We start from the raw sequence: 26,715 nt of genomic DNA, 5'->3' as shown, positions 1-26,715 counted from the left end.
TAGCACATAAGATAATCAACTAAAGGTTGGGACAAGGCATTTTTTCAGCCACTAACTGCAAGGACCAAAGTGCAGAACAGGAGAGGACTGATTACACCTCTTCTGGGATCATACCACTTTGGAAGCATGGACAATTTATGGGCCTCCAGAAAATTATGAAACTTGGGACAGGGACCTCTCCACCTTCAACTTAGGTGAACAGAGCTCAACTCTGACATAGAGTTCAAAGTCAAGAAGTAGGCTGGAAAAAGAAGAAAATGACCAAAAATAACTCCTGGAGTTCAAATCCAGCTTCAGACACTTACTAGATGTGTGACCCTGAGAAAGTCACTTGACATATTTGTTTCAGTCTCCTTGTCTATGGAATGAACTGGAGAAGGAAATAACAACTACTCCAATATATTTACCAAGAAATCCCAAATGGAGTCAAGAAAAATCGTTCATGACTAAAAATGATATAACAAAACTTGAAAAATTATGAAAGAAAAAATCTTACCAAATCCTTTTACAACACCAATATGATTGTTTTTTTTTATTATTATTATAGCTTTTTATTTACAGAATATATGCATGGGTAATTTTTCAACATTGACCACTGCAAAACTTATTGTTCTAAATTTTTTCCTCCCCCCCCCCACCCTAGATGGCAGGTAGTCCTATGCATGTTAAATATGTTGAAATATATGTTAAATCCAATATATGTATACATATTTATAGAATTGTTTGCTGCTGAAGAAAAATCAGATCTAGAAAGAAAAACCTGAGAAGAAAATAAAAATGAAAAGCAAACAATAACAGAAAGAGTGAAAATAAGATGTTGTGGTCCACACTCATTTCCCATAGTTCTCTCTCTGGGAGTAGATGACTCTCTTCATTATTTATATCATTCTTTATATCTAGATCCTGAACCTATTATGACTTTATCTTGGTATACAGTGTTAAGTGTGGGTCAATACCTAGTTTCTGCCATACTAGTTTCCAATTTTCCCAAAAGTTTTTGTCAAACAGTGAATTCTTAACTCAAAAGCTGGGTCTTTGGGTTTGTCAAACACTAGATTGCTATAGTTATTGACTATTTTGTTCTGTGAAACTAACCTATTCAACTGATCAACTAGTCTAATATACATGATTTTAAATACCTAAATCAAGAAGAGAAAAAAAAAACGGAAGGAAAACTGCAGATCAATTTCCCTCAAAAATATTGAAGCAAAAGTTTTAAATAAAATATTAGCAAAGAGATGAAAGTAATATGTCACAAAGATCATAGAATAGGATCAGCTGGCTTTGTAGTAAGAATGCAGGGTTGACTTAAAATTAGTTAAATTAGGGCAGCTAGATGATGCAGTGGATAGACCACCAGCCCTGAAGTCAGGAGGATTCAGATTTAAATCTGACCTCAGACACTTAATTCTTAGCTGTGCCCTGGGTAAATCACTTAATCCCAAATGCCTTATTACAACCATAACAATAACAACAACAACAACAAAATTAAAAAAAAATATTAGGAAAACTCTTAGCATAATAAACCATATTAATACAAAAGCACAAATTCATGATTATTTAAATAGATGTGGAAAAAGTTATGGACAAACCACAAAGAATTCTTGTTAACATATTAGAAACATAAGAAGAAAGAGAAATTTTGTTAAGATACAGTCTATCTAAAACCAAGAGGAAGAGTTATCTATAATGAGGATTAATTAGAAGCCTTTCCAATAGGGTCAATGGCAAAGTCAGAATGTCCTTTAGGGCTATTATTATTCATAATTATATCCTAAATGCTAGCTACAGCAATGACAAGAAAAAGACATTGAAGGAATAAGAAAAGGTAACAAGGAATCAAAATTATCACTCTTTGTAGGTGATATAATGGTATACTTAGAAAATCATAGAGAATTTTAAAAAATAGTGGAAACAATGAATAACTTCAGAAAAAATTCTGGATGTAAAATAAACCCACAAAATTCATCAACTCTTTAATATATTACCAACAAAACCATGCAGGAAGAGATAGAAAGAGGAATTTCATTTCAAATAATCTCTGAAAGTATAAAATACTAGGGGAAGCATCTGTCAAGACACACATAGGAACTATATAAACACAATTGAAAACATTTCCCCTACAAATAATTAGATTTAAATAACTGTAGAAATAGTAATTGCTTATGGGTAGGTTAAGCCAATATACTAATGTATGGCTGGTGGAATTGTGAATTAATCTAACCATTGATCTAGAGATCATTTTGGAACCATTCACAAAGGCATACCCTTTGACTCAGAAAATAATTACTATATCTACATCACAAAGAGATTGAAGAAAAAAGAAAAAGATTCAAATGCACAAAATTATTTATAGCAGCTCTTTTTGTGGTGGCAAAGAATTGGAAACTAAGGGAATGCACATCAATTATGGCATATAATTGTAACAGTATACTACTCTGATATAAGATAATAAGATACAATGAATTGGATGTTTTTAGAAAAATACTTGGGAAGATTTATATAAATTAATGTGAAGTAATTGAACAGAGAACAATTCATACAAAGATAATATAGTAAAGACAAACAACTTTTGAAAGAATTAGGAATTCTGTTTATTCTAACATTCAATTACATTTACATAGGATTGGTAATGAAACATGCTACCCAACTCCTGATAAAGGGTGTAAAATGATATCTATTTTTTTTTTACATGGCCAATGTAAAAGACTATTTTGTAGTATAACCCTGACTTCTGAAAAATTGTTTATTTATTTTTCCAAATTTTGAAATGGGATTTTGAAAATTTTGTATTTTCATTGTGATTGCCAAATATGCATCAACATTGTATGCTTAATAAAGATAAGAGAGTTGAAAAGTGACCAAAATAGCACTTTCCTTTCCTGACAAGATTTAGTCTCTGAACAGTTTAGTAGTTGGCATTTTAAAAAGAAATCTGGAATTTTTTTTTGCTCAGGCAATAGGAATTAATTGACTTGCTGAGGATCACACAGCCAAGTGTTAAGTGGTAAGTGTCTGAGATCAGATTTGAATTTAAGTCCTCCTGACTTCAGGGCTGGTGCTCTGTCCACTATACCAACTAGATGCCCCATAGGTTTTTTTTTTTTTCCTTTGTACCTTAAACAAACATTTAAATTTGCACAGGATTAACAATTTACTCACAAGTGTTCTTATAAAGGTGCTTAAAAGTCAATACTAATTAAAGATAATTGTAAACATGATTCCAATACACCTACTGTAAAAAGTCATGGCATCATACATTTATCTTACATTTCTTTAGCTATAACTCTAAAGATGGCTCATTTAAGTAATAGAGAGTTGACTGTTAAAAGTGGGGAATACATTAATTCCAATCTGAACCTTTCCAAATTATGCTTTCCTATTTTGTCACAAATTTATTTTTATTGTTCCAGACAATCTATGAAATTACATCCATTTTCAAGTAATTTGAAAAAAAAAGACCAAGTGAAATATAAAGAAATTAAAATGATTTCTTAAGTGGTTTTGACACATATTTTATTATTTTGCATGGAAACTATCATGAACTATGGCTCTATATGAAGGGTTGTTTATTGGATTATTTGATACTATAGAGAATAACACTTTAGGTAAAAGTCATAAAGCATTAAGTATCAAACTTACCTGGTGTCCCACAAAGAGAACATAAAGAAATTCTTCAGTCATAGGGTAGTGATCCATGGCTAAAAATATTAGGTTTATAATGACACAAATAACAATGCCCAAGTCAAAAAATGGATCCATGACAATGTTATGGACAAAATCTTTGCATTTTATCCAAAATGGACAGCAATTCCAGATCAGAAACATTTTAGCAAATCTCTTCCACCAACTTCTTGGTCTGCACTTATTAAATTCTAGGGGGAAATAATGTAAAATATAAAGAAATTCAGTTATTTTATTTCTTTTTAATTCCAAATGAAGGAATAAAACTTAAACTTCTTAGTTTTTCTAAGATAACTATAAGTCAGTTTGGGGCTTTAAATTTTGCAAATGGAATGCAAAACTACAGATAAAAATACAATATATTCCACACATATACATACATAGAATACAAGATTAAAACACAAGAAAATACATATATTTTCAATCTAAGGAGACTAAATACTGAGGAAGGTAAATGTGAGAAAGATTAAACTGAAAACAATTGACAGCAGACATTAGAATTAATGATTTCTTTAAAAAGAAAATTTTATTAGAGTTTTCAACTTTATGAGATAATAGCATTTTATTCTCTTATGATAAAACTGGTGGCTTATATGTGAAAATTTTATAACACCTTGGAGAGATTTTCTCATCCAGTCTTTGTCTTTAAATCCCCAAAGTATAGATATAAGTAGAGTAGATGGTTCCATGACCTTCTTTGGTGATACTTTCTAAAGATAAAATTGTCATGAAACAAATTATTTTTCTCAAGCCATCCTAAGTCACTCATGTTATTATTATTATTACTATTATTTTTTAATTAGGTCATAATTCAGTTGGAATTCAGAGGGAAAAAGTATAACATACCTTTCATAGTTCTGCTTATTGTTCTTTTTCTAACCGTGGGATCTTCCAGAATATCTACGGAAACCTGGCAAGTTTTTATTTGTCTTTCCTTCTTGTCAACTTGCATAGTGTTTCTCTATTAAAAAAAACATGAAGTTGAAACCTTCACACAGAAATTAACATGGAGTGAAATCTTAAAATCAGTTTGGGGCATTGATCCTCATCTCTTTTTTCTAATCTTCCAATTTTCACAATCTATATTTCTTCCTCTTGTGTAACACAAACATTACAAAATTTTCACCATATTTAAAAATATATTACTACCATTTTAAACTTATTCTGTAACTCTCCTCTTTTCTTCCAGTCAAAGCAATTTATACTCCATTACTTCACTTCCTCTCCTATCACTATTCTTCCCCTCCTCCAATTTGTCTTTCAATCTCAATGGCCAACTGAAACTGTTCTCTCAAAGTTATTCATGTTCTCTTAATTATCAAACCTAATAGCCATTCCTAAACTCTTTTTTCTCAGCTTCGTTTGTTGTATTTGGCACTATTAAAAACCTCTTCCTTCTGGACATTCTCTTTTCTCTAGGTTTTGCTGACACTGAAATTTCTTGGTTTTCCTCTTACCAGTCTAACCAAATTTTCTCATTCTCCCTTCCTAGGTTATGATTTAAATCTTCCCCTTTAACTGTAAGGGTATACCCAAGAATAGTTCCAGGTGTGGAGCTAAGATAGCAGAGTAAACCAGAAAGCTGCTTGAGTTCTCCCAGTTTCACTCAAAAAGTACATGAAATCAAGCCTCTGAACAGAGTCTGATGGAATGAAACCTCTCTCCAGTTCAAGATAGACTGGACAAACTTCAAGAAAGATCAGTCTCCTTGGGGTGAAAAGAGTGTTGAGGTAGGTCAGATAGACTTGGGAAAGCCAGTGAGAGGGTCTTAATCACAGCAAATCAGCAACTAAGGCCCTCAGTTCTGTTTCAGTAGAAGAATAAATCAGTAAAACAGTTTTTAATCCCAGCTCAGAAGGTAAATTCTAAGAAACCAGGCTGTTTCCTGAACAGAGCAGGCAAAGCTACCTCCTATAAACACAAGGGCTTTTGTTCCCAAAGCCAAGTCTCAGAGTTGCACAGGAAGCTTGGGACAATGCCCCCTTTACCCTAGGAGCAGATTTCAACCTTAAAAATAAAAAAAAATATAAAAAGACGACATATGAAAAGGAAAGAAAATGAACAAGAAACAGAAAAGAATCTTGAACATAGAAAGCTACCATGGTGACAGGGCAGATCAAAACACAATCTCAGATGAGGACAGAATGTCCACAGAAGAAATCTCTAAGAGTGATATAAATTGGTCTTAAGCCCAAAGAGGTTTCCTGGAAATGCTTCTAAAAGACTCCAAAAGACAAGTAAGAGAGGTAGAAAATGAGAAAGGAAATGAAAGATATGCATGAGAAAGTCAACAGTTTAGAAGAAGGAAAAAAAAATGTTTGAAGAAAACAACTCCTTAAACAGTAGATTAAACCAAATGCAAAAAGAGATACAAAAGATAACTGAAGAAAGTCACGAAGTAAAGACTGGAACAGGGCAATTGGAAGCTAATAACTTTGTGAGACAGCAAAACTAAAAATATGAAAAAGTGGAAGAAAATATGAAATGCCTCATTAGCAAAAGAGCCAACCTGGAAAATAGATCCAGAAGAGACAATTTAAAAATTATTGTTTTACCTGAAAGCCATGACTAAAAAAAGAGCCTAGATAGCATTTTACAAGAGGTCATTAAGGAAAACTGCCATAATATTCAATATTCTAGAAACAGAGGGGAAAATATTCATTGAAGGAATTCCTCTATCACCTCTGGAAAGAGATCCAACATGGAAAATCCTAAGAAACACTGTTGCAAGACTCCAGAACTATAATTTAAAGGAAAAACTACTACAAGCTAGCAACCAAAAACAATTCAGATATCAAGGAGCAACAGTCAGAATTACAAAGGATATGGCAGCTTCTACAAAAAGGGTTCAGAGGGCCTGGAACACCATATTCCAGAAAGTATTGGACCTGGAGTTACAACCAAGAATTAACTTGGTTAATTCAGCATCATCTTTCAGAAGAGGAGCTTCAATGAGGAAAGAGATTTTCAATCATTTCTATTGAAAAAAACAAAACAGAACTAAACATAAAATTTAATCAACAAACACAGGATGCAAGAGAACCATAAAAAGGTAAATGGGAAAATATATATTTAAAGGTTAAACTATTTACATCCCTAAATAGGAAAACAGCATCTGTAATTCTTGAAAACTGTATCTGTTACTGGGGCAGACAGAGGGAGCCATCACATGGACTGAGGGTGTGGTTGTGATTGGTCCCTGATAGGATAACATCAAAGACAAAGACATTAAAAGGTGAGAAAAGAAAAATAAATAAAGGAATTAAACTAGGCAATGAAGAAATAAACTATCACTTTTTGCAGATGATATGATATACTTAGAGAATCCTAGAAAATCATCCAAAAACCTACAGAAAGTTATTCATAGCTTTAGCAAAATTGCACAATATAAAACAAACCCTCAAATTTTATCAGCATTTCTATATATCACTGACAAAGCCCATCACCAAGAAATAGAAAGAGAAATTCCATTTAAAATTACTGTACACAAAATGAATTACTTGAGGGTCTACCCACTTCTATGAACACAATTACAAAACACTTCTCACACAAATAAAATCAGATATAAACAATTGTAAAAATATCAATTGTGTGATGGGTGGACTGAACTGATATAATAATTTCAATTCTGTCTAAATTAATTGTGGCAAACCAATCAAACTGCCAAAACATTATTTTATAGAACTAGAAAAAAGAATAACAAAATACATCTGAAAGAACAAAAGGTCAAGAATATTAAGGGAATTAATGAAAAAAGTATAAAGGATGGTAGGTAAACAGTATTAAACCTAAATTCTAAAGCAGCAGTCATCAAAATCATTTGGTACTGGCTAAGAAATAGAGTGGTGGATCAGTGGATTAGATGAGATACACATGACAAAATAATCAAGGCCTATAGCAATCTAATATTTGATAAACCCCCAAACTCCAGCTTCTGGAATAAAAGCTCAGTATTTGACAAAAAATGCTGAGAAAATTGGAAAATAATATGTGAGAAACAGCATATACCTACATTTTGTACCAAAATAAGGTCAAAATAGATAGATGATTTGGGTATAAAGGATGATATCATAAATTAAGAGAAAAAGGGATAATTTACCTATCAGATCTTTGGAGAAAGGAGGAATTTATGACCAATGTAAAGCTAGAGAATATTATGAAAGGCAAAATGGACAACTTTGATTACATTAAAAAAGGTTTGAGTCTTCCTAATGTTGAGTCATTTCAGTTGTGATTCTTTATGATCCTATTTGGGGTTTTCTTGATGAAGATACCATAAATGTTTGCCATTTCCTTCTCCAGATTGAGAAATGAGATGAGGGAAAAAAAATAGATGAAACTGGGGCCAATAGGAATAAATGAATTGTGCACAGACAAAATTAACATAAACAAGATTAAAATGGAAGTACAAAGCTGGGGAAAAAAATCTTTATAGCAACATATCTGATAAAGGTCTCATTTCTAAAATATATAAAAAACTGTATCAAATTTATAAGAATACAAATCATTCCCCCAATGATAAATGGGTAAAGTATAAGAATAAGCAATGTTAGGATGAAGAAATTAAAGCCATTTATAGTTATATGAAAAATACTCTAAATCACTATTGATTAAAAAAATGCAATTTAAAGCAACTCTGGAGTTTCACTTTACACCTCTCAGATTGGCTAAAATGACAGGAAAAATAATGATAAATGTTGGAGAGGATGTGGAAAAACTAGGACACTAATGCAATGTTGGTAGTATTATGAAATGGTCCAGGCATAATCTGTAATTATGCCCAATATATATGTTATAAAACTATGCATACCCTTTGACTTACACTTTGCAGTGTAAATACTGGGTCTGTATCCCAAGGAAATCATAAAAGAGGGAAAAGGATCCACCTGTGAAAAAATGTTTGCTGCAGCTTATTTATTTATTTATCTGCTTATTTATTTATTTATTTGTTTGTTTGTTTGCTTGTTTATTTATTTATTTATTTATTTATTTATTTATTTATTTATTTACTTATTTATTTATTTAATTTTGGTGGTAGCAAAGAATTGGAAAAGGAATGGATGCCCATCTATTGGGAAATGACTGAACAGGATATGGTACATGAAGGTAATGGGATATTATTCTTTTATAAACATGATGAGCAAGCCTTTCTATAAGAAAAGCCTAGAAAGATTTATATGAACTGATGCTGAGTGAAACAAAAAGGAATATATTGTACACAATTACAGCTAGGATGTGTGATGATCAACTGTGAAAGGCTTGGTTCTTCTCAATAGTTCAGTGATTCAAAACAATCCCAAATAGGCTTTGGACAGAAAATGTCATTTATATCTTGAAAAAGAACTAAGTAGATTGTAAATCAACATATGCTATGTTCAACTCTTTTTTCTATTTTTTAATCTCTCCTTGGGTTTTCCCTTTTACTCTGATTTTTCTCTCCCACCATGATTCATAAAGCAATGTGTATTAAAAATAAATAAACTTATTACAATAAAAAAGAGTGTATCTGAGCTCTATTTAGCCCATATTCTATTTTCTCTCTTTTTCTTATTTCATTTTTCCTCAGTTTCCACCAGTGCAATGATCATTTCTATGGAAATGGCTTACAGTTCTATATACCTTGTCTCTCTCCTAAATTTTATTTCTACCAACTGTTTATTAGGTATTTCAGTTGGTGATCCAGTAGTCATATCAAACTCAATATGTTTAAACAGAACTGAGAGAAGTAATCTTTTTTCTACTATGTTAATATCCAGTTTTTAAATTGGGATGCAGGTTTTTCTTATTTTCCCAATCAGGGATCATCCCCTGAAAGTCAGTATCTGAAGGACAAGACTGATAGATAAGATTGCCCAAATCCTCTAGGAACATGATCCTGAATCTTAGATGGGATTCCACCAAAGTTGGAGACTTCATTTCTGTTTAGAATATGAACAGAATATAATATAGCTCCAAATCATTAAACTTATGCCCTTATACCATTGTTCTGAATAATGCTAGCTGCTGGGGAGATGGTCAAAAAACCCAAACAAATAATAGTTTTAGTTTAGAAATGCATTAATGGTAGGTGACCAGCGGCATTGTGGAAAGACAGCTGGTCTCAGAATCTCCAGGAGGCCTTAGATTTAAATTCCATCTTTAACACATTGACTATGAAACTTTTGGCAAATTATTTAACCTTCTAAAATCCATAGATGACTCTCTAAAATGACAAATGCTTTATTATGTGATTTGCTTGTATTGACAAAAGTAACTTCCTCATGGAATGTTTCCCATATCAATGAAATGACAATCTTTCTTTAAAAATGTCAACACTTACATTTTACTAGGACTATGTGCACAGATGAAGTCAATACAAAATATAGAAAAAGTAAACCAAGAGGGAAAGTACTAACATTGAAGGAGGAAAATCAGGAAAAAAACCTAATGTTTGAGGTATCAATTGTCGTGAATCTTGAAGTAAGCCAGAGATTCCAACAGGCAAGTTAAGGAGGGAGATCATTTTAGGCATATGACATAGTCTGTGCAAAGGCACTGTTAATGATCCTCACCCAATTCAGTTCCTGATTCCTTGTATTATTTTTCTACCTCCAAATCACTCCTCTTCACAAGATAAAACTGCTTTTGTTCCTATATTCTCTTTCTCATTGGTGATCCCTTTTTGGACTCTCCATTTGAGTTATCATTCATGACAACCATACTTATCTCTTACCCGGTTCAGCTCCTGAACCTCTTCACTGTTTCCTGGCTTTGCTCCATGCTTTCTTATGTCCTCACCTTCACTTACACCTTTGGTTTCCCTTTCTGTGCTATCTTTCTTTATTTGAATTTCAGCTCTTTGAGGCCAAGTGGTGATACTCTTTGATTTATCTTTTATTTGTATTGACAAATTCACTGTAATTAGTATAGTGGTTGATATACAGTTAGTACTTAATATATGATTCATATATTTCTAATTTATGTAGAAAATTATTCATAGCTTCATGTATAATCAGAAAATAATTTAATATTCATGCCTGAGTGATTAAGAAAAACATCAGGGTTTCATGATGAAAAGGACCTAATGTCAAACAGAAAGATCTCTTTTAAATTCCAGCTCTGTCTTTTGCTAGATATATATCTTACAAAAAGCAAATCAATTAATCCTCTCTATATTTTTCTATCCAATTTATACAATAGAGATAACAAACTGCCTACCTCACAGGCATTGGATGAATTTACGTGTACATCCTAAGTTCATATAAAATGTGAGTTTCTTCTATTAATAGCACAAATTATGTGAGAGCCACTGAACAGATGATTAAATTTTGCCTTTACACTATTAAAAAGTCATGTCTAGACTTAAAAAGAAAACAAATAAAAAGGGTACAGTGTAATGGTAGAACAAAAGTGTTTTTGTTGTTTTTTTGCTGGTACAGAGATATATAATTTGCTGCTCACATACTATATAGCATAGTCCAACTTGTTATAAAAGGAGGAAACAACCAGAAACAAGTGAAGAGACTTAAATAAGAATATACAGACAGTGGAAATTGATGGGTTAAGTATATTAACTCAGGTCCCTATACTCCCAAATCTAGTATTCTTTTCACTAGTAGACAATTAGATAACATATTGGATCCGGATATAGGAAACTCTGAGTTTAAATGTGGTCTAAGATTCTTGTTAGCTATGTGACTCTGAGCCAGTCAAAGCCTCTGTTTATCTCAGTTTATTCAAAGGTAAAATGGGGATAATAATAATATCTCTTTCCTATGTTTGTTGTGAAGATAACATAATATTTGAAAAGGATTTTGCAAACTTTTAAGCACTATGAAAATGATAACTAGTTGTTGATATTGGATTATATTAAACATTAGTTTGACAATGCCGTGAAATTTGGATTTGAGAGAAGACATGATGAAAGCATGGAGATTTAATTCTAACAATGACATTATTTGCATTCTTTTAACCATTCATTTAGATGTTACACGAATCCCTCTGATTCCTCTTTTGTAGTCAAATAACATGATAATAAAATATTAATTCATAAAAGAATAACAATTATCCATTCATCATGTTTCCTGTCATTTCATCACATTTCGCAAATTAACATAGTTTAAAACAATATTCAATAACTTCAACATGATTCATTTTTATATATATTCAAAAAGTAAATTTGCTTTAAAATATTTGTCACTTTCAAAGCACAATGCAGAGTCTGGACTTTTTAAAATCACAAAATCATTGCAAAAACACCGGATCTAAGGAGAAAGACATATATTTATCTTTTCTTCACAAAGTTACCCCTCCTTTCCCTCTCCCACATATTACTATATCCCCATTCACATTAAACAAAAAGACTGTGTAATTAGGACTGGTTGTCCTTAAACATTTGCTTATCTGATCATTGGTCATTTAAAAAAATTGTTACCTCCTGTGTAAATGACTTTTTTTCATGCAATTTTTTCTGAGAATTTTTAATATGATGAGAAATTTTTTTCCTGATGTAGTCTTCTGATTCAAATTGATGCAATTTTGCATCAATTTCCTTTTCTTCTCCATCAGCCTGCTTCTTCTGGTTCCCTTTCTTCCTTTGTTCTATCCTCTCATCAGTAAGATCTGAAATCCCATTGGATGTTTCAGAATAACTTTGATCTTTGGCAACCTTTTTCTTTTCATCTTCTCCAAAAGCTGATGTTGCCTGTTAGATCAGAGTTTAATTATGCCTTTAGTCACAACATCAAGAAATTTCCTCTAAAAAAACCTCACAATCAGCAAGGTAATATGTTGTAAGTCAATTCAATACATACTTAATTTGTAGCTCAAATTCAAGCTGTATATACAAAGAGAACTATTGTTTGGTTTTTTTTTTTCTTTCTTCACTAAGAAAGACCATGAAGTAGATATTGCTCTTATCCCAAACTCTGGAAATGTTTTAGATTTTTATTGTATTTTAGTATGTAACTGTTGTGTTACTTATAAAAACATTATCACTTTAATTTTAAGTCTAATTTGTAAGACAGAAAAGTGTCTTTCCTTAGCTATCACATAAAAATAAGAAATAAAGCTTCAAATTATATATATATACATGTACATGTATATATATAATATACACACATAACTAGTTGAAAATTAACTATACATTTTCAAAATATCTCATTATTAAGTTTGATCAATATAATGCAAATGAATTTTCTGACTAAAGAAATTTGGTTTTTCAGAGCAATGGTGTCTATGTATTATAGTATATTATAGAAATTTAAAAGATTTCTCAAACTAAAGTAGAAGTGGTCATCCTCAGTAATAAGGTTCTAAGCTTAGAGTAGAACTAGTATAGCTAGATGTGACACTGAATGGCAAAGGACTTTATATTGAGACTAAAGCTCCTGGACATTTTAATCTATCCTGTTCCCTAATACAAATAATTAGTTGTACTATTGTTGCAAAACTATTAAACTCCTTTTAGTATATTTCAAATAAAAAAAATAGGTATAAGTTAACTTAGAAAGACTTGATGAGAGAACATTAAATTGGAATCAGGATGTTAAACAGTCAGGTGTCTGGAGTTGCATTTGATTCCTTTATTTCTATTAAGTATTTTAAAGTCACAACGACAATACCTCAGTTGCTTCTTGTTCTCTTTCACGTTGGTACAACATAGCTTGATATTTCACCTGTCTCCGCTTTGCTGCTCTAATGGTTGCCCGATTCTGTTTTTCATAACCCATGGCAACTACAGCCAGTTTCAAGGTTACCAGATAAAAGGAGCAAAAGAAAATGACAATTACAAAAAATATTATATAGGTCTTTCCAACGGCTCGTAGGGTCTAAATGGGATAGAAAGAGAAACAAAGAAAAACATTTTTTTAATGTTTTAAGACCAAAAAAGTTATGAAAGCTGTCATTATGCAGTTATATGCTCCAGTGGGGAAATCCCTGATCCTGGGATTAGGGAGACCTCAGGTCAAGTGTGTCCTGAGATTCTTACTATTTGTGTGACCCTGAGCAAGCCATTTAATCTCTGTCAATTACTTTGCATGTGCAAAACAGAAATAACAATGCCCAATTTCCAGGGTTACTGTGAGTGAAGATCAAATAAATCATATTTTTTAAGTGTTGTAAAGTTTTTTCAAACTAAAAGTGCTACATAAAGACTGACTATTACTATTACTTTTATTCTTTCATTATTTTAATTTCCTGGTTAAGAATTCACTAGAGTAAACAGAGTTTAATTAATCTCATGTAATATGACCTTTGAAAACCTGAGTTATATATTTTTAAAATGTCATATGCAGTGAGGGACTTGGATTTAGAGCACCTGGGGTCAAATTTCTATCTGGTCTTCTTGGGCAGGTCATGTCACCCCTCTAAGCCTTAGTTTCCCTATTTGGGAAATGAGATGATTATACTAGATAGTGCCAAAGGACCTTTCTATCTCAAAAGCTATGAACCTATGTGAGAGACGAACTAGGCTTAAGTTTCCACAGAACAATTAAAATTCAATTTCTTCAGAAACCTTTTGCAGACAATGAGAAATTGAAAAGACAAACAGAATGTTGTAAGCTTCAAGATAATGTAAGATAATAAGTATCTTTGACCAGTGAGCCTTCAGAAGAAACTCACTTCATTCCAAACTTTTGATAAAGATGTCAAGGCTAGAAACTGGTTTAAACTGATCAGGTTCAAGGACCAGAAAAAGGGTTTTTTTTATGTTCCTGAGCTGCCTCCTAGCCTGATCTCCCACCTAGACTTTGGGAAACTTTTTAATTTGAATTAATAAAAAGGTATTTACAGGCAATTTAAATATCCACATAGTTTATTAAGATCTAGTAAATTAGATGTAAAGAAGCTTCCAAATAGCAAAACTACAAGGAAATTATTTTTTCCATTTAAATTCATTCTTATTCTCACACTGGTCAACATTATTGCTCATGAGGAAAAAGTTCAAGGGAAGCAGTTGAATGAATATAATTTACCAAGATATTCTAGCAAGCGGCCACTCAAAGAAAACATGTACAAAGTTGTCTGGGAGTGGAACCAAATCTCTTTATTCTCATTATAATAGGGTGATTTCATCTTACTTTCCAGTTTAATCTAATTTTGGTTGATGGTCTGTTTCCTACAACAAATTCTATTTCCTGTTGGCTTGTTCCAATATAGTCATCATAGCTCTACATGATTTATCCTAGACTATGCCAGACTCAAGCTGCAATGGGCAAACAAGTTATCCCATCAGCAGAGTGGAAGGAGTTGAATGAATTGCAAGACTAAGTATCTTTTTTCTGAGAAACCCTGCAGAAAATAATACAAGTGACAGACCAAAGTTGGCACCTAGGAGCAAACTCTCACCCTGCCATTGCCCTATAGGGTTTCATCCCTGTCTTAAATTAATAGTATTGAAACAAAAGTGGTGTTGAAGGGGAAGCAGGAGGGTTATGAAGATTAGAAATCCTGGTATACCTACAAGAAAGTGACGGTGAGTAAGGTCCTTTCAGCCTTAGTTTCTTTTTTTTTGCAAAATGGATCCAGCAATGTGGTATAATCTAACTCATAGAGTTTTGAGGAAAATGCTTTATAATTTGTGTAATTCAAAGTAAATGTGAGTTGACATCATTTACTATAAAATAAATCCTATTGACAAAGTAAGTTTGGAGATTTCATTAGTTCTCTGGTTATATATTTCTCAGTCTTTCTTCGAAGCAACGATTCATTTGTGTTTAACTAGTTTTACCATCTAAATTTACATTGCTCATTCTCACCTGTTGGTAAAGGCTTTCCCAAAAATCCAAGGTCATTAATCTGAATAGAGACAAGAAAGCCCAGCCAAAATTATCAAAATTCGTGTAGCCATAATCAGGATTTATACCAGTTTTCACACATAGGTATCCTTCTGGACATTGACTATACATAAAAAGAGAAAGAATTAATTAATTTCAGTTAATTTTTTATCTGTTTAGGGAACAAGTAATGAATACCAAGTTATAAACTAATTTACTCTCATCCAAATATGAAACAGAATGCCAAATATTCTACTTTCCCTTATATAGCAAGTTAGAATCAGCCTATGTCTTTTATGAGGGCCTAACAGTCATCATACCATCATCATCATCTTCTTCTTCCTCTTTCTCCACCTCTTTCCTCTCCTCCTTCTCCTCTTCCTTCTTGCTCTTTCTCTTCCTTTTTTCCTCCTCCTTTTGCTCCTTCTCCTCCTTCTTCTATAATAAACTTGGGTAACAAAATTCTGCTCTACTTCTTACCATTGGATAAATTCCTTATGTGTACAGATACATCATATTCATCTTTTTATAACCTACAAAACTTAATATAGTGTATGGTGCGTGGTAGACACTTGCTGAATTGAATATTTCCCAACTAAATGGTAGGAAGAAGGCTAATTTACATCATATTTCAAGTAATTTCTGGAAAAAATTTCAAGAATATCCTTTCATTAAGATGAATTTTATGTCTTTTATTCACACTCAGATATCTGAAAGTTGACTCAGCTCCTCCAAGATGTGTAATAGACACCCCTTCTTTAAGTAAAAACTAGGGTTATTTGAGTAAGTTGAGGAGACTAAAATAGGTTCTTGTTTATACAGAATGAACTTAATGGGCTGAAAGGACCCTTCATCCTTTCAGATTTTGCTACTACTTGTAAAGGAGGATTTATCCTTTCAGCCTCATTTATCTATAATATGGGAATAAGAATATTTGAACTATGTGAAATACAATATTCATTCTGAAGACAGAGCTTTACAAACTGCAAAGGATTATATAAACTTGAGTCACAGGGATATTATTTTAAATCCCTTTGTATCTCTAAATTCCTTGCATATGATAAATTCTCACTGAATATTTGTTGGTAGATTAGTATCTTATCTGATACAACCTATCAAGAAAAACACAATACAATACAACCCAAGACTTCTTACCCAGCAAATGTACTGTTGCCACAAAGGAAAGCATTCATTCCTCTTTCCAGAAGAAAACTGTCAAATCCTGAAAATGTGAATGAGAAAATTTATTAAACTTTCACTATAACTCCAGATTTTACAAGACCAGGATAGCTATATCATGTATCATGCAAAATTGTACAATGGGTGATATTTGCCTTTGTCTATACTTCTTATATTTTGTAAAACCATAGATTTAAATATGGAACAAACATAAGAGATCACCTAGTCCAAATTTCACATTGTACAGATGAAAAAAAAATGAAGCCTAGATAGTTTATGGGACAGGTTCAAGGTCACAAGTGTGACATCAGTTTAAGACCCCAAAATCCACTTCTCTTTCCACTATTTCATAGTGACTACTTCACAGCTAATAAACATTTATTAAGTACCTACTTTGTGCTAGTAACTATATTAAGTGCTAGAGACACAAAAAGGGAAAAAAGTCAACCTTGCTCTCAAGAAGTGTATACTTTAAGGGGATAGACAACATGTTATGAAGAGTTGTGTCAAAACAAGCTATATATATATGTTTATGTATATGTATATACATATATATGTATGTATATATACATATATACATATATATATATATACATATGTATATATATATATGAAAATTGGAGATAATCTCTTAGAGGATTCACAATAACATAAAAAGTAGGAGGAAGAGATGAGAAGGGAAACCCATACATGGAAGATAATCTGTGGAAATACTCAGAGTCAGGAGATTGAGTGTTGGGTTTTAGAAATAGCAAAGAGGTCAATGTGACTCCATGGTGGAGTACATGGAAAGGTGGAAGGAAGAAGACTAAATAGGTGGGGAGGCAGGTGATGAAGGGCTTTGAATGCCAAACAGAGTATTTTTTATTTGATCTTGGAGGTAATTGGGAACCACTTGATTTTAATGAGCAGAAAAAGTGACATGATCAGCCACGCATTGTCTCCCACTTTCAGACATGTTCACTGTCATCTATAAATATTTGATAACTTAATGAATTTCCTTAATAAGAAAATAATTACAGATTGAGTAAAAGTAAAATTATCCTTATTTGGATTTGTCCAAGATAGCAAAGCTAAGACCAATGATAATATGTTTTATATATAACAAAAATCTCATCAATAAAATGATTTTAATAGAAATATCTTTCCAAAAATAGCCTTAAAATATTTCATTTAATAGGCAAAAAGAGAAGAGCTTGCTAAATATCCCTGGATAGAATGAAGAATGTAAGCTCCTTTAGTATAGTTACTATTTTGTTTTTGTCTTTGTAATCTCAGTGTGTAGAATTTGTGGAACAGAATAGACACCAAAACATGCTTGTTGATTGACATACTAATGCATGTTTGTTGATTGAGTGATTTAAAGCCCATTTTTGGAGCACACTTTTGGAGTTATGATGCTTACTTTCATTGTCCAACATAATTTCAGTCATATTTCCTTCTTCTTGAGGCCATGGTAAACATTTATGTTTCAAGCTGCCCATGAATAGCTGCATTCCCATGACAGCAAAAACACTCAAACAAAACATAGTTAGGATCACCGTATGACAAAACATCTTTGCTGAACGAGTCAGGGTTCCAATGATAATTCTTGTACCTGAAAAGAAGGAGGGGGGAAGCGGCATCATAACAATGAAATGAAACATCTGACAATACATTATTACATTTTTTGTTGTTGCAAAACATATGTAATACATTGAACCAAGGATCATATGCCAAAAGTGACCCTGTTTTTGTTGTTGTTTAATCGTGCCATCTCTTTGTGACTACATTTGGGGTTTTCTTGGCAAGGATGCTGGAGTGGTTTGCTATTTCTTTCTCCAATTCACTTTAACCATAAGGAAATAGGCAAAGAGGGTTCAATGACTTGTTCAGAATCACAGAGCTGGTTAAGTGCTTGAGTACATATTTGAGCTAAAGAAGATGAATCTTCTTGTCACCAGGCCTAGTGCTTTTTCAACTGCCCCATTTAGATGTCCATAAGATAAGTAGTTTTCATTAAAAGGCTAAAGTTGCCAAGAGCTCAATATTAACATGTATGTAGTGGTGCTAGTATAAAAGATGCTGGGTCACAATACACATAGAAAAATATTCTCTTGAACACTTGTCTCTTCTAAATCTAAATCTGGGATCCTAGGAGTGAAACAATTCTAAAATTTCTCAACATTGAAACATTGTTTCACCTTACATATGTACTATTAGATAACTATAATCAGAAAGTTCATATACAACCGTACTAAATTCTTTCCAACTCCCACCTCCATCCCAAATATCCACAAGAATGGAAGGACAATGATTCTAAAGATTATGCAAATCATGTTTACCTGTGGTTAGAGAAATAGCTTTCAAAATTCTTAACAATGAGAAAATTCCAAGAGCTGGGATACTTTCTAGGTTTACAAATATTCTCAGATACCTGTAGAATTAAATTAGAATTATTAAAAATTTAGACAGATTCCAAAGAAATCTAAGGACATTATCAGTTTTTAATGCTTTTTTAACTTAGGAAAAATGATAGTCAGGTATTACTTTCTACCTTTTATCAATAAGAAAATGATTTTAAGAGAAAAAATTCAAAAATATGAAAATTAGAAAGGATTTCAGAGATCATCTTGTTCAATGAAACAAGAATTCCTGATGCCATCTCTGATTAGTACTGATAAAGTCTTAGGGGGAAATCACTGGAACAGTGATACACATGCCTTCATATGACTATTAGTGTTTCCCTTGTTCTTTCTGGCATGAATCAAATTTGTTATCAAATATATAAATTTAATCCGTCTTATTCTTTTTTTTTCTTTGAGAATCCATCAAATACTTGTGGACAACTATCACATTTCTCTATTTTTCTTTCCATTTACCAATGTTTTCCTCTCATCTTCCACTATCTTTAGGCATAATTTAGTTTAGTAATTAAATCACATAGTACACAATTAAGATTAATTTGGCATTTTCAAATGATCATGTGATAGTGCAAAAAACTGGATTTCTAGTTATACACCAGGCTCAAATTCTCTTTCTCTCATTTAATATCTATATGATTTTGGACAAGTAACTGATTCTCTGAAGTTTACTTTCCTCATATTTGAAATGAGAGGGATGAACCTGATGAACTTTAAAGTTCCTTACAACTACAAATTCTATAAACTAATAAAATTAATTATGAGATGTTATAATCTAGGGGAAGCAATATTGTCTGTGAAAATATACTCAGAACTAGGAGAGTCTACATTTCATGCTTTAGCTTGGATAAATATATTTAGAAAAAATGGACACCCTCTATTTAATTTTTTTGTATCAAATGACACATTAAGAGATTTTGTTATAGAAGTAAATAAGACTTTTTGTTATAGGACTTAGTCCCTATTTTAAGACATTTGAAAGTAATGTAAGCTAGTAAAAGGAACATTTGTCTAATAATCAAGGGCTCTGTTCCAATTCTTCTATTAATTTCTTTTTACTTTTTTAAAAATTTATTTTTAACACACATTGCTTTATGAATGATATTGGGAGGGAAAAATCAAAGCAAAAGGGAAAATATGGAAAAAAGATTAAAAAAACAGAAAAATGAAGTGAATATAGCATGTTTTGATTTACATTTAATCTCCTTAGTTCTTTCTTTTTCTGACTACAGATGGCATTTTCTGTACAAATTTAACTATTGGAATTTAATTATTGGAATTGCTTTTGAACACGGAACCATTGAGAAGAAGCAAGTCTTTCACAGTTGATCCTAAATTAATTTCTATCCATTTTTAAGTCAACTTGAACAAAGCACAACGTCATTTGTACATGAATTCCCCTAGCTTTAAAATGGAAATAAAATCAAACACTTCTAATTGTTAACCAAATTTTGAGGATGAAAAGGACATAACAAATATGCATACTTGTTGTTCATTAAAAGAAATCTACAATATGTACAATTCCAGATCCAAATACCAATGGATGTAATTCCCAAAATATCCTTTATGTTTAAATTGTCTCAGCAAAATATTTGTTTGCAAAAATGTTACTGGAAAATACATGAAAATACTTACGCATACGCAAGAATATGGATATAAAACCAGTTCCAGGGATCACGAAGCAGTGTAAATGGTCCTATGCAGAAGCCTCTTGCGAGGATTTTTATAAAGATCTCAAAAGTATATAATCCAATGAAAGATAACCTGAAGACAAGTATCCACAAGTATATTAGATGGAAGAATGACACATGAATAATCATGAAAGAAATCTGAAAATTGTTGTAAATCTGTATACCAGATAAGATCAGAGGCAGAATTTTTAAATGACTCTTCTAGATATTAGCCATATTCTTGCTCCAAAGCAAACATTAGAATAAATCCACCTTGTAACCCAAGAAAAAGGTCATGGAACTTCAGGGTTAGGGTTTTTAAAGACAAAAAATGCCTTGGATGCTATCATAATGGTTTCCAAAATCATGACTTGAAAAAAAATAGTTGGCAAAGATGCATAACATTCAATAACCAAACAGTTTCTAAGATGAAATACCTGCTAAGCCAGTCAAATATTGGCTAGCTGTCACCAATAATTTAAGAACAAGGGGCAAAGAGAAGCTTCTTAGGAATTCCCTTTTCTAAAAAGCTGTAGGAGAGTCTAATGCTTTCTTAATAGCTGACTATATTTTTTAAAAACATAGACCCAATATAGTCCCAATGCTAAAATTGGCCAAGAGAGGATGACTATAGCTATATCCCCCAGAGAAAGAAAACTACACAAAATGGATACAGAAATCAGTGGGCTTTTGATTCAATATGGAAAAATACACATTCTCATTAAAATCTATTTTAAAGTTATTTTGTTAACTTACTCGAAATAAAATATCCAGTTTGGAGGGTTAAGGTTTGTCAGAAAAACACAGTTGAACAGGAAAGTGCCCATAAGGATCATGTTGAATAAAGTACGTGAGAGTCAAGGAATATAAGATGATAAATCATGTTAGGAATTTTCTATGTATGTGATCAAGACAGTTATCAAAATGTTGACAATATACAACTTCTCACTATACAATGATTATCAAATTACTTTCACAAAGCTAGTTCCTCTACTTTGCATAGTTTTGCAAAATGAAACAAATATTTGAAATGCCATCTTCAAATGAAGACTACTATCACGATTATTCTCCAAATAAGTATGCTTTTTTCATAATTTAAAGGAAATCAATGGACTAATATCAGAGATTCTTTTCAAGTGGAGAAAGGAATAAAAGTCAGATATGAAGGCTGATACAAATGCATTCCTTTGGCTTCACTTTGCTTTTAAGAATATAACATTTAGTGAATCACTGGAAAAGGATATCAGTTTACCAAAATCTTTATGGATATTCTTCTAATCATATGGAAAGGAGTTAAAATGTACAAAGCAGGAGAGGCATTGAATCGAAAAATGGTTTTTCTTTTATTCAATACAATGAAAGTCTGCAAGAGGAAATAAGAATACAGTGAAAAGATAGCATTCTTATGTAACAGCTATTTAATTTACTTTCGTTGTTATTGATTCACATTACTCCTTATTCAGGATAAATAATATATATTTAGATATACACAAATATATATATAGATATTTCATATGTAAATAATATTACATATATTACACCTATTACATATATACACATATATTATGGCTTACATATTTATAAATGTCATACAGTAATCATATATTATATATGTGTTGCACTTATGTTTATACAGAGTATGTTTAATATATGTCTTCTAGTTATATATGCATTTCTGTTAATTTTATGACTGTGCAAATATAGCATTATAAAAAATTAGAAGTAGTAGAGAACATTTAATCATGTCAATAGATAAGGAAAGTGAGATTGACAGATAAAAATTTTATAGGGCCTAGAAGAAAGCTCTGATCTAAACATGCCATACCTAAATACTTGAAGTGAAGGGTCTGTGTTTTCTAAAATTATCAGATGATGTAAAACTAAATGAGTTAATTCATCAGATGATAATATCCTGATCCAAGAAACATCTCAGTAAGATTAAATAGTGAACTAAATCAAATATGACAAAATCCCGTAGGAATAAATCTAAGTTTTGCATTAAGGGTTCAAAAAAATTAAAGCTCAAATTATAAATGAAGTTTTTTTTCATGCAAATATCTGTGCATACAATGTTTGCTTTTTTTGAAGCCTCAACGATTAAATATTTTGGTGTAACCAAATCATAATAGTGTATCTACCTCAAAGAATTTTCATGAACTTCAGTACACCTAAATAGTGTACATAAAATGTTCTGTCAAAATTTAAAACACTATATAAATGTCAAAATTTCATATTGTCATATCATGGAATACTAACTTGTATTCTAATCCTCTTTCTTAGCACAGTTTTAACTAATTCACAAAGTTCCTTAATGGAAGAAGTCATGTCCACTTTTTAAAAAAAATGCCTTAGAATATTTGTTTAGACAGAGTAGACACTCAATACATTCATGCTAATTGGTTGATTGATAAATGGTAGGTCATTGGTATTGGATCAACACATCATATAATTACTGAATATGCACAAGTATGATATATATTGGGTATTATGTTATGGACTAGGGACAAAAAGCCAAAAAATAAACAGTCCCAGCCCCCTGAAATCTGCATTCTGTTGGGAATTGCATCATATTTATTTATTACTCAAAAAGTAAAGTAACCAAGATGTCAGTGACAGAATCAACTTGAATTAAATCTAAGAAGATAACCTTGAGAGTTCAACATTTAAAATTTTACTGTTTTTTTATATTCATCAAGCCTTTTTATGTCCTGATGATGAAAATCTTTTCATCCGTAGAGGGTAAAATAGAAACATTCTCCCATTGCTTATAAGAAATGCTCACATTTTTATCCAGGTAGTATGGGTCCAGGTCTTCCAGGGGCTCTGACATCATGCCTGTAGGAATGTTGCCATAAAAAAATGGTAGCTGTTTACCAGCTTCCAAGTCATTATTTGGCTCTACTCCTTCCTCATCCTCCCTTTTCTTGGTAGCAGTGCATTCTTCAGCAAAAATAAGAGATTTTCTGGTGAAGTAGGTGAAATTGTTGGGTCTCGCCATCTTTTTATTTGGTCAGTTTTAAATCTCTTTTAGATTGTTAAAGAGCCCTGAAGTAAAAAAAAAAAAATCACACACACACATACAAGAAAAACAGTGGAAACAAAATCACTTGTGAGATGAAGGGAATATATCAAGAACTTAATATGTTTTCAGTTGTGACCACAGAACTCAAATTATCAAATATTTAATCAGAATTTTTATTTGCATATACTTGTATATTTGATACATATCTAAAAACCTTTACAGAAAATAATATTAAATGGTCAGCCAAGCATTCTAGAAGCATAGCACTCACTTTTTCCCAGGATTACCTCTTCAATCTTGTCTTTCTTGTACATCTTCTTAATTGTACAGAAATATATTTTACATATATCTATATCTATATCTCTCTATATATGCATATTTAGAGTCCTCATTTCCCCTCTTATTTAGCAATTGCTATATAATTGTTGATTCAGATTCTTATCTCTCCAATTAGGTACAAACTTTGTCAGAATCAGTGATCATTCAGTGTTCTTTAATGCTTCAATAAAGGAATATTTCTCTATCCATATATAATTAGTTTTAAATTCGCTGTGCTGGCAAAGGATACCTTGACTTCTGTGTCAAATGGCCATTGATGGAATGAAAGAATGAGAGAGAGGACCAGGACCAAAGTTGTTCAATGTTTCAAAAGCTGTGAGAATAATCATTCTCAAACAATTAACACTGGTTCTAGAGGAGCCTGGACCTGGATTCAATAACTAGTCAATCAATAAACATTTATTAAACAGCAAGCATTGTGTTAAGCACCTAACATGCAAAGGACAAAAGGCAGTTTTTGCTCTCAGGGAGCTTACAGTCTAATGGTTCACCTCTTATTTCTGTTGCAAATTATGAGACCTTGAGTAAGAGCCTTAAACCTCCTGAGGAAGTCTCTTAGCTTCCATAGATCTTTATTTTCTTACCAGGACTGTGAAAAGATTGGACATTTGGGATCCCTTTTACTTTTGAAATTAATAGTCTTATGAGGTACCAGTGAGATTTCACAGAAAATGTATTCTTTTACTCATTCCTTTCTACTCACTTCTATTAATACATATCCATGGATCCAGTTCCCTTTAAAATTCATTTCAATTAATTACTTCCAGAAAGTCTTCTCAGATTGTAACCAGATTGTCTTGTTATCTCCTTGTCTCATTATTGTGTTTTATATTGCTATTTTTTTTGGTAATTAAAGTTGATTTATTTTACAAAACTAAATACATAAATAAACATATATTCCCTGAAAAAAGTTAAGCAAAACAACAAGATTATCACTGGTGATAAATCTTACTTTCAATTAATTGTGTAAATTGTCATTTAGTCTAATAAAATTGAAAGCTATTGACAAGAAATTAGTTGAATAATCAGATCAAAGGATGTGTAAGGATCTACTTTTTCATTATTTTCTTTCATTTTAATTCATGTCTTATGGAATTATTTTTGTTCAATTTTTAGGCTTAGTTGAATGACTACTTTCAGAAATAGTGGTTAAATGTCAACTTGATAAGAAGTCTTTAGTTATGTGCCTTAGGATTTTGTACTTGGCTCTGTTTTATTTATTAATACTTCAAAACATGGATGGTAAGACACCATTCAATATTACTTTCTTTATGCCAGTCCAGATTAAATTGAATGTACACTTTACAAAATCATATTAGGAATTATAAAAAGTGTTTGTGGTTGGTGGGGGGGTATTTAGAGAGAAAGGAGAGGATGGACATGGAAAAGCTATTCTAAAATACAACAGGATACTGAACCTGTGACTTGAGTGGTGTAGGGAACTCCTTGAGGAGGAAACTCCTTCAACCTGTGCAAGGCACACTGTCTTTTAAAGGTATAACAGTAGAAAATTGCTTAAGGCCCTAAGAAGTTAAATGATTTGGGCATGGCCATAAAACCAGAATATGAGAAAGGAGGGACTTGAACCCCATCAAGATTCACAATTTTTTTTCTATCAGTTATTTACATTGCCTCTTATTGTTCAACAAAAAGAGGATTAAAAAAATAAAATGATTAATTCCATAACAAAGATATGAATAAGATAGAATTCTAAGCATTTGAATCACTGAGTAGCCCTCAATTCATTACTCTAGATCCAAAGTAGCAAGAGATATATAATGTAATTTCCTAAATATTGAATCCATAAGAAACAGAATGGAGACTTTTACCTATATATAATGGCAATAATTAATATAGGCAAAATAAAAGGCTTTATTTTAAATGTATATACATGAAAGGGATTTAGAACAACTTCCAGAATTAAGCAGATCCATGATACAATATTCTATGTTGTTGACTGAAAAAACAACACTATTTTTTTTTGGAATCCTCAAATGTGGGGGTACCAAACTGGTAATTCTGTATTAAGCTAAAGAGTATCTCCCAGACAGAATCAATCTATTTCACTACCAACACAGGCAACAAGGCAAGACAAAGACATCACCTAGTTGTCATTATCATCATCCTAACTGCCTTTTATTAGATTTTTATGTTTTGCACGTTGCTCAATGTTACCTTATTTGATCTTCACAACAACTCTGTGAGGTAGATGCTGTTAATTATCCCCATTTTTAAAATGAGGAAAAATGAAACTTAGAAAGGTTAAGTGAATTTTCCAAAGTTATAGAGCTAATAGATATTTAAGATGAAATCAGTATTCTTATCTGCTGCATCCCATAATATTTTACAAAAAAAATTCTTCAAACATATTCTAGGATTCCCATTAAATTGTTGTACAATATTGTTTTGCAATGTCAAGTCTCTTTGTTACAGAAAATAAGAGGGAACTCCTCCTGAAAAGAAAAATCAGGGCAGATAATATTAACAAATCACTTTGTTCATAAAAGGATGCTTAAAATGCTCCCTGTGGGGCATGTGAATAAGCATTTATTAGGGTCAGGCAATTTATATATGTTATTTCACTTAGAACATCTCATTATAAGCAGAAGTGTATCTTGATGAAATCATTTAGGTAAGTTAGTTCTAAAGTATACTCTCAA

General features: G+C 31.8%; 1 protein-coding gene across 1 annotated transcript in view; it reads right to left on the bottom strand.

The window, feature by feature from the left end:
• The window catches only part of LOC141562224 (sodium channel protein type 9 subunit alpha-like), a 100,504-nt gene that overhangs the window by 40,596 nt on the left and 33,193 nt on the right, over positions 1-26,715 (bottom strand). Inside the window, exons 2-13 of the mRNA XM_074302214.1 lie at positions 23,477-23,739; positions 21,939-22,057; positions 21,451-21,540; positions 20,660-20,788; positions 18,947-19,038; positions 18,028-18,219; positions 16,599-16,665; positions 15,426-15,567; positions 13,287-13,493; positions 12,098-12,367; positions 4,531-4,645; positions 3,643-3,875 (exon numbers count right to left, since the gene is read on the bottom strand). Coding sequence (XP_074158315.1) covers positions 3,643-3,875; positions 4,531-4,645; positions 12,098-12,367; positions 13,287-13,493; positions 15,426-15,567; positions 16,599-16,665; positions 18,028-18,219; positions 18,947-19,038; positions 20,660-20,788; positions 21,451-21,540; positions 21,939-22,057; positions 23,477-23,692 — 1,872 coding nt within the window. The 5' untranslated portion in view covers positions 23,693-23,739. The remainder of the gene's footprint in view (positions 1-3,642; positions 3,876-4,530; positions 4,646-12,097; positions 12,368-13,286; positions 13,494-15,425; positions 15,568-16,598; positions 16,666-18,027; positions 18,220-18,946; positions 19,039-20,659; positions 20,789-21,450; positions 21,541-21,938; positions 22,058-23,476; positions 23,740-26,715) is intronic.

This window comes from Sminthopsis crassicaudata, chromosome 3 (genome assembly GCF_048593235.1).
Source record: "Sminthopsis crassicaudata isolate SCR6 chromosome 3, ASM4859323v1, whole genome shotgun sequence".
Lineage (NCBI taxonomy): Eukaryota > Metazoa > Chordata > Mammalia > Dasyuromorphia > Dasyuridae > Sminthopsis > Sminthopsis crassicaudata.
The sequence above is the reverse complement of the archived record's forward strand: the minus strand, read 5'-3'. Positions and strand labels throughout refer to the sequence as shown.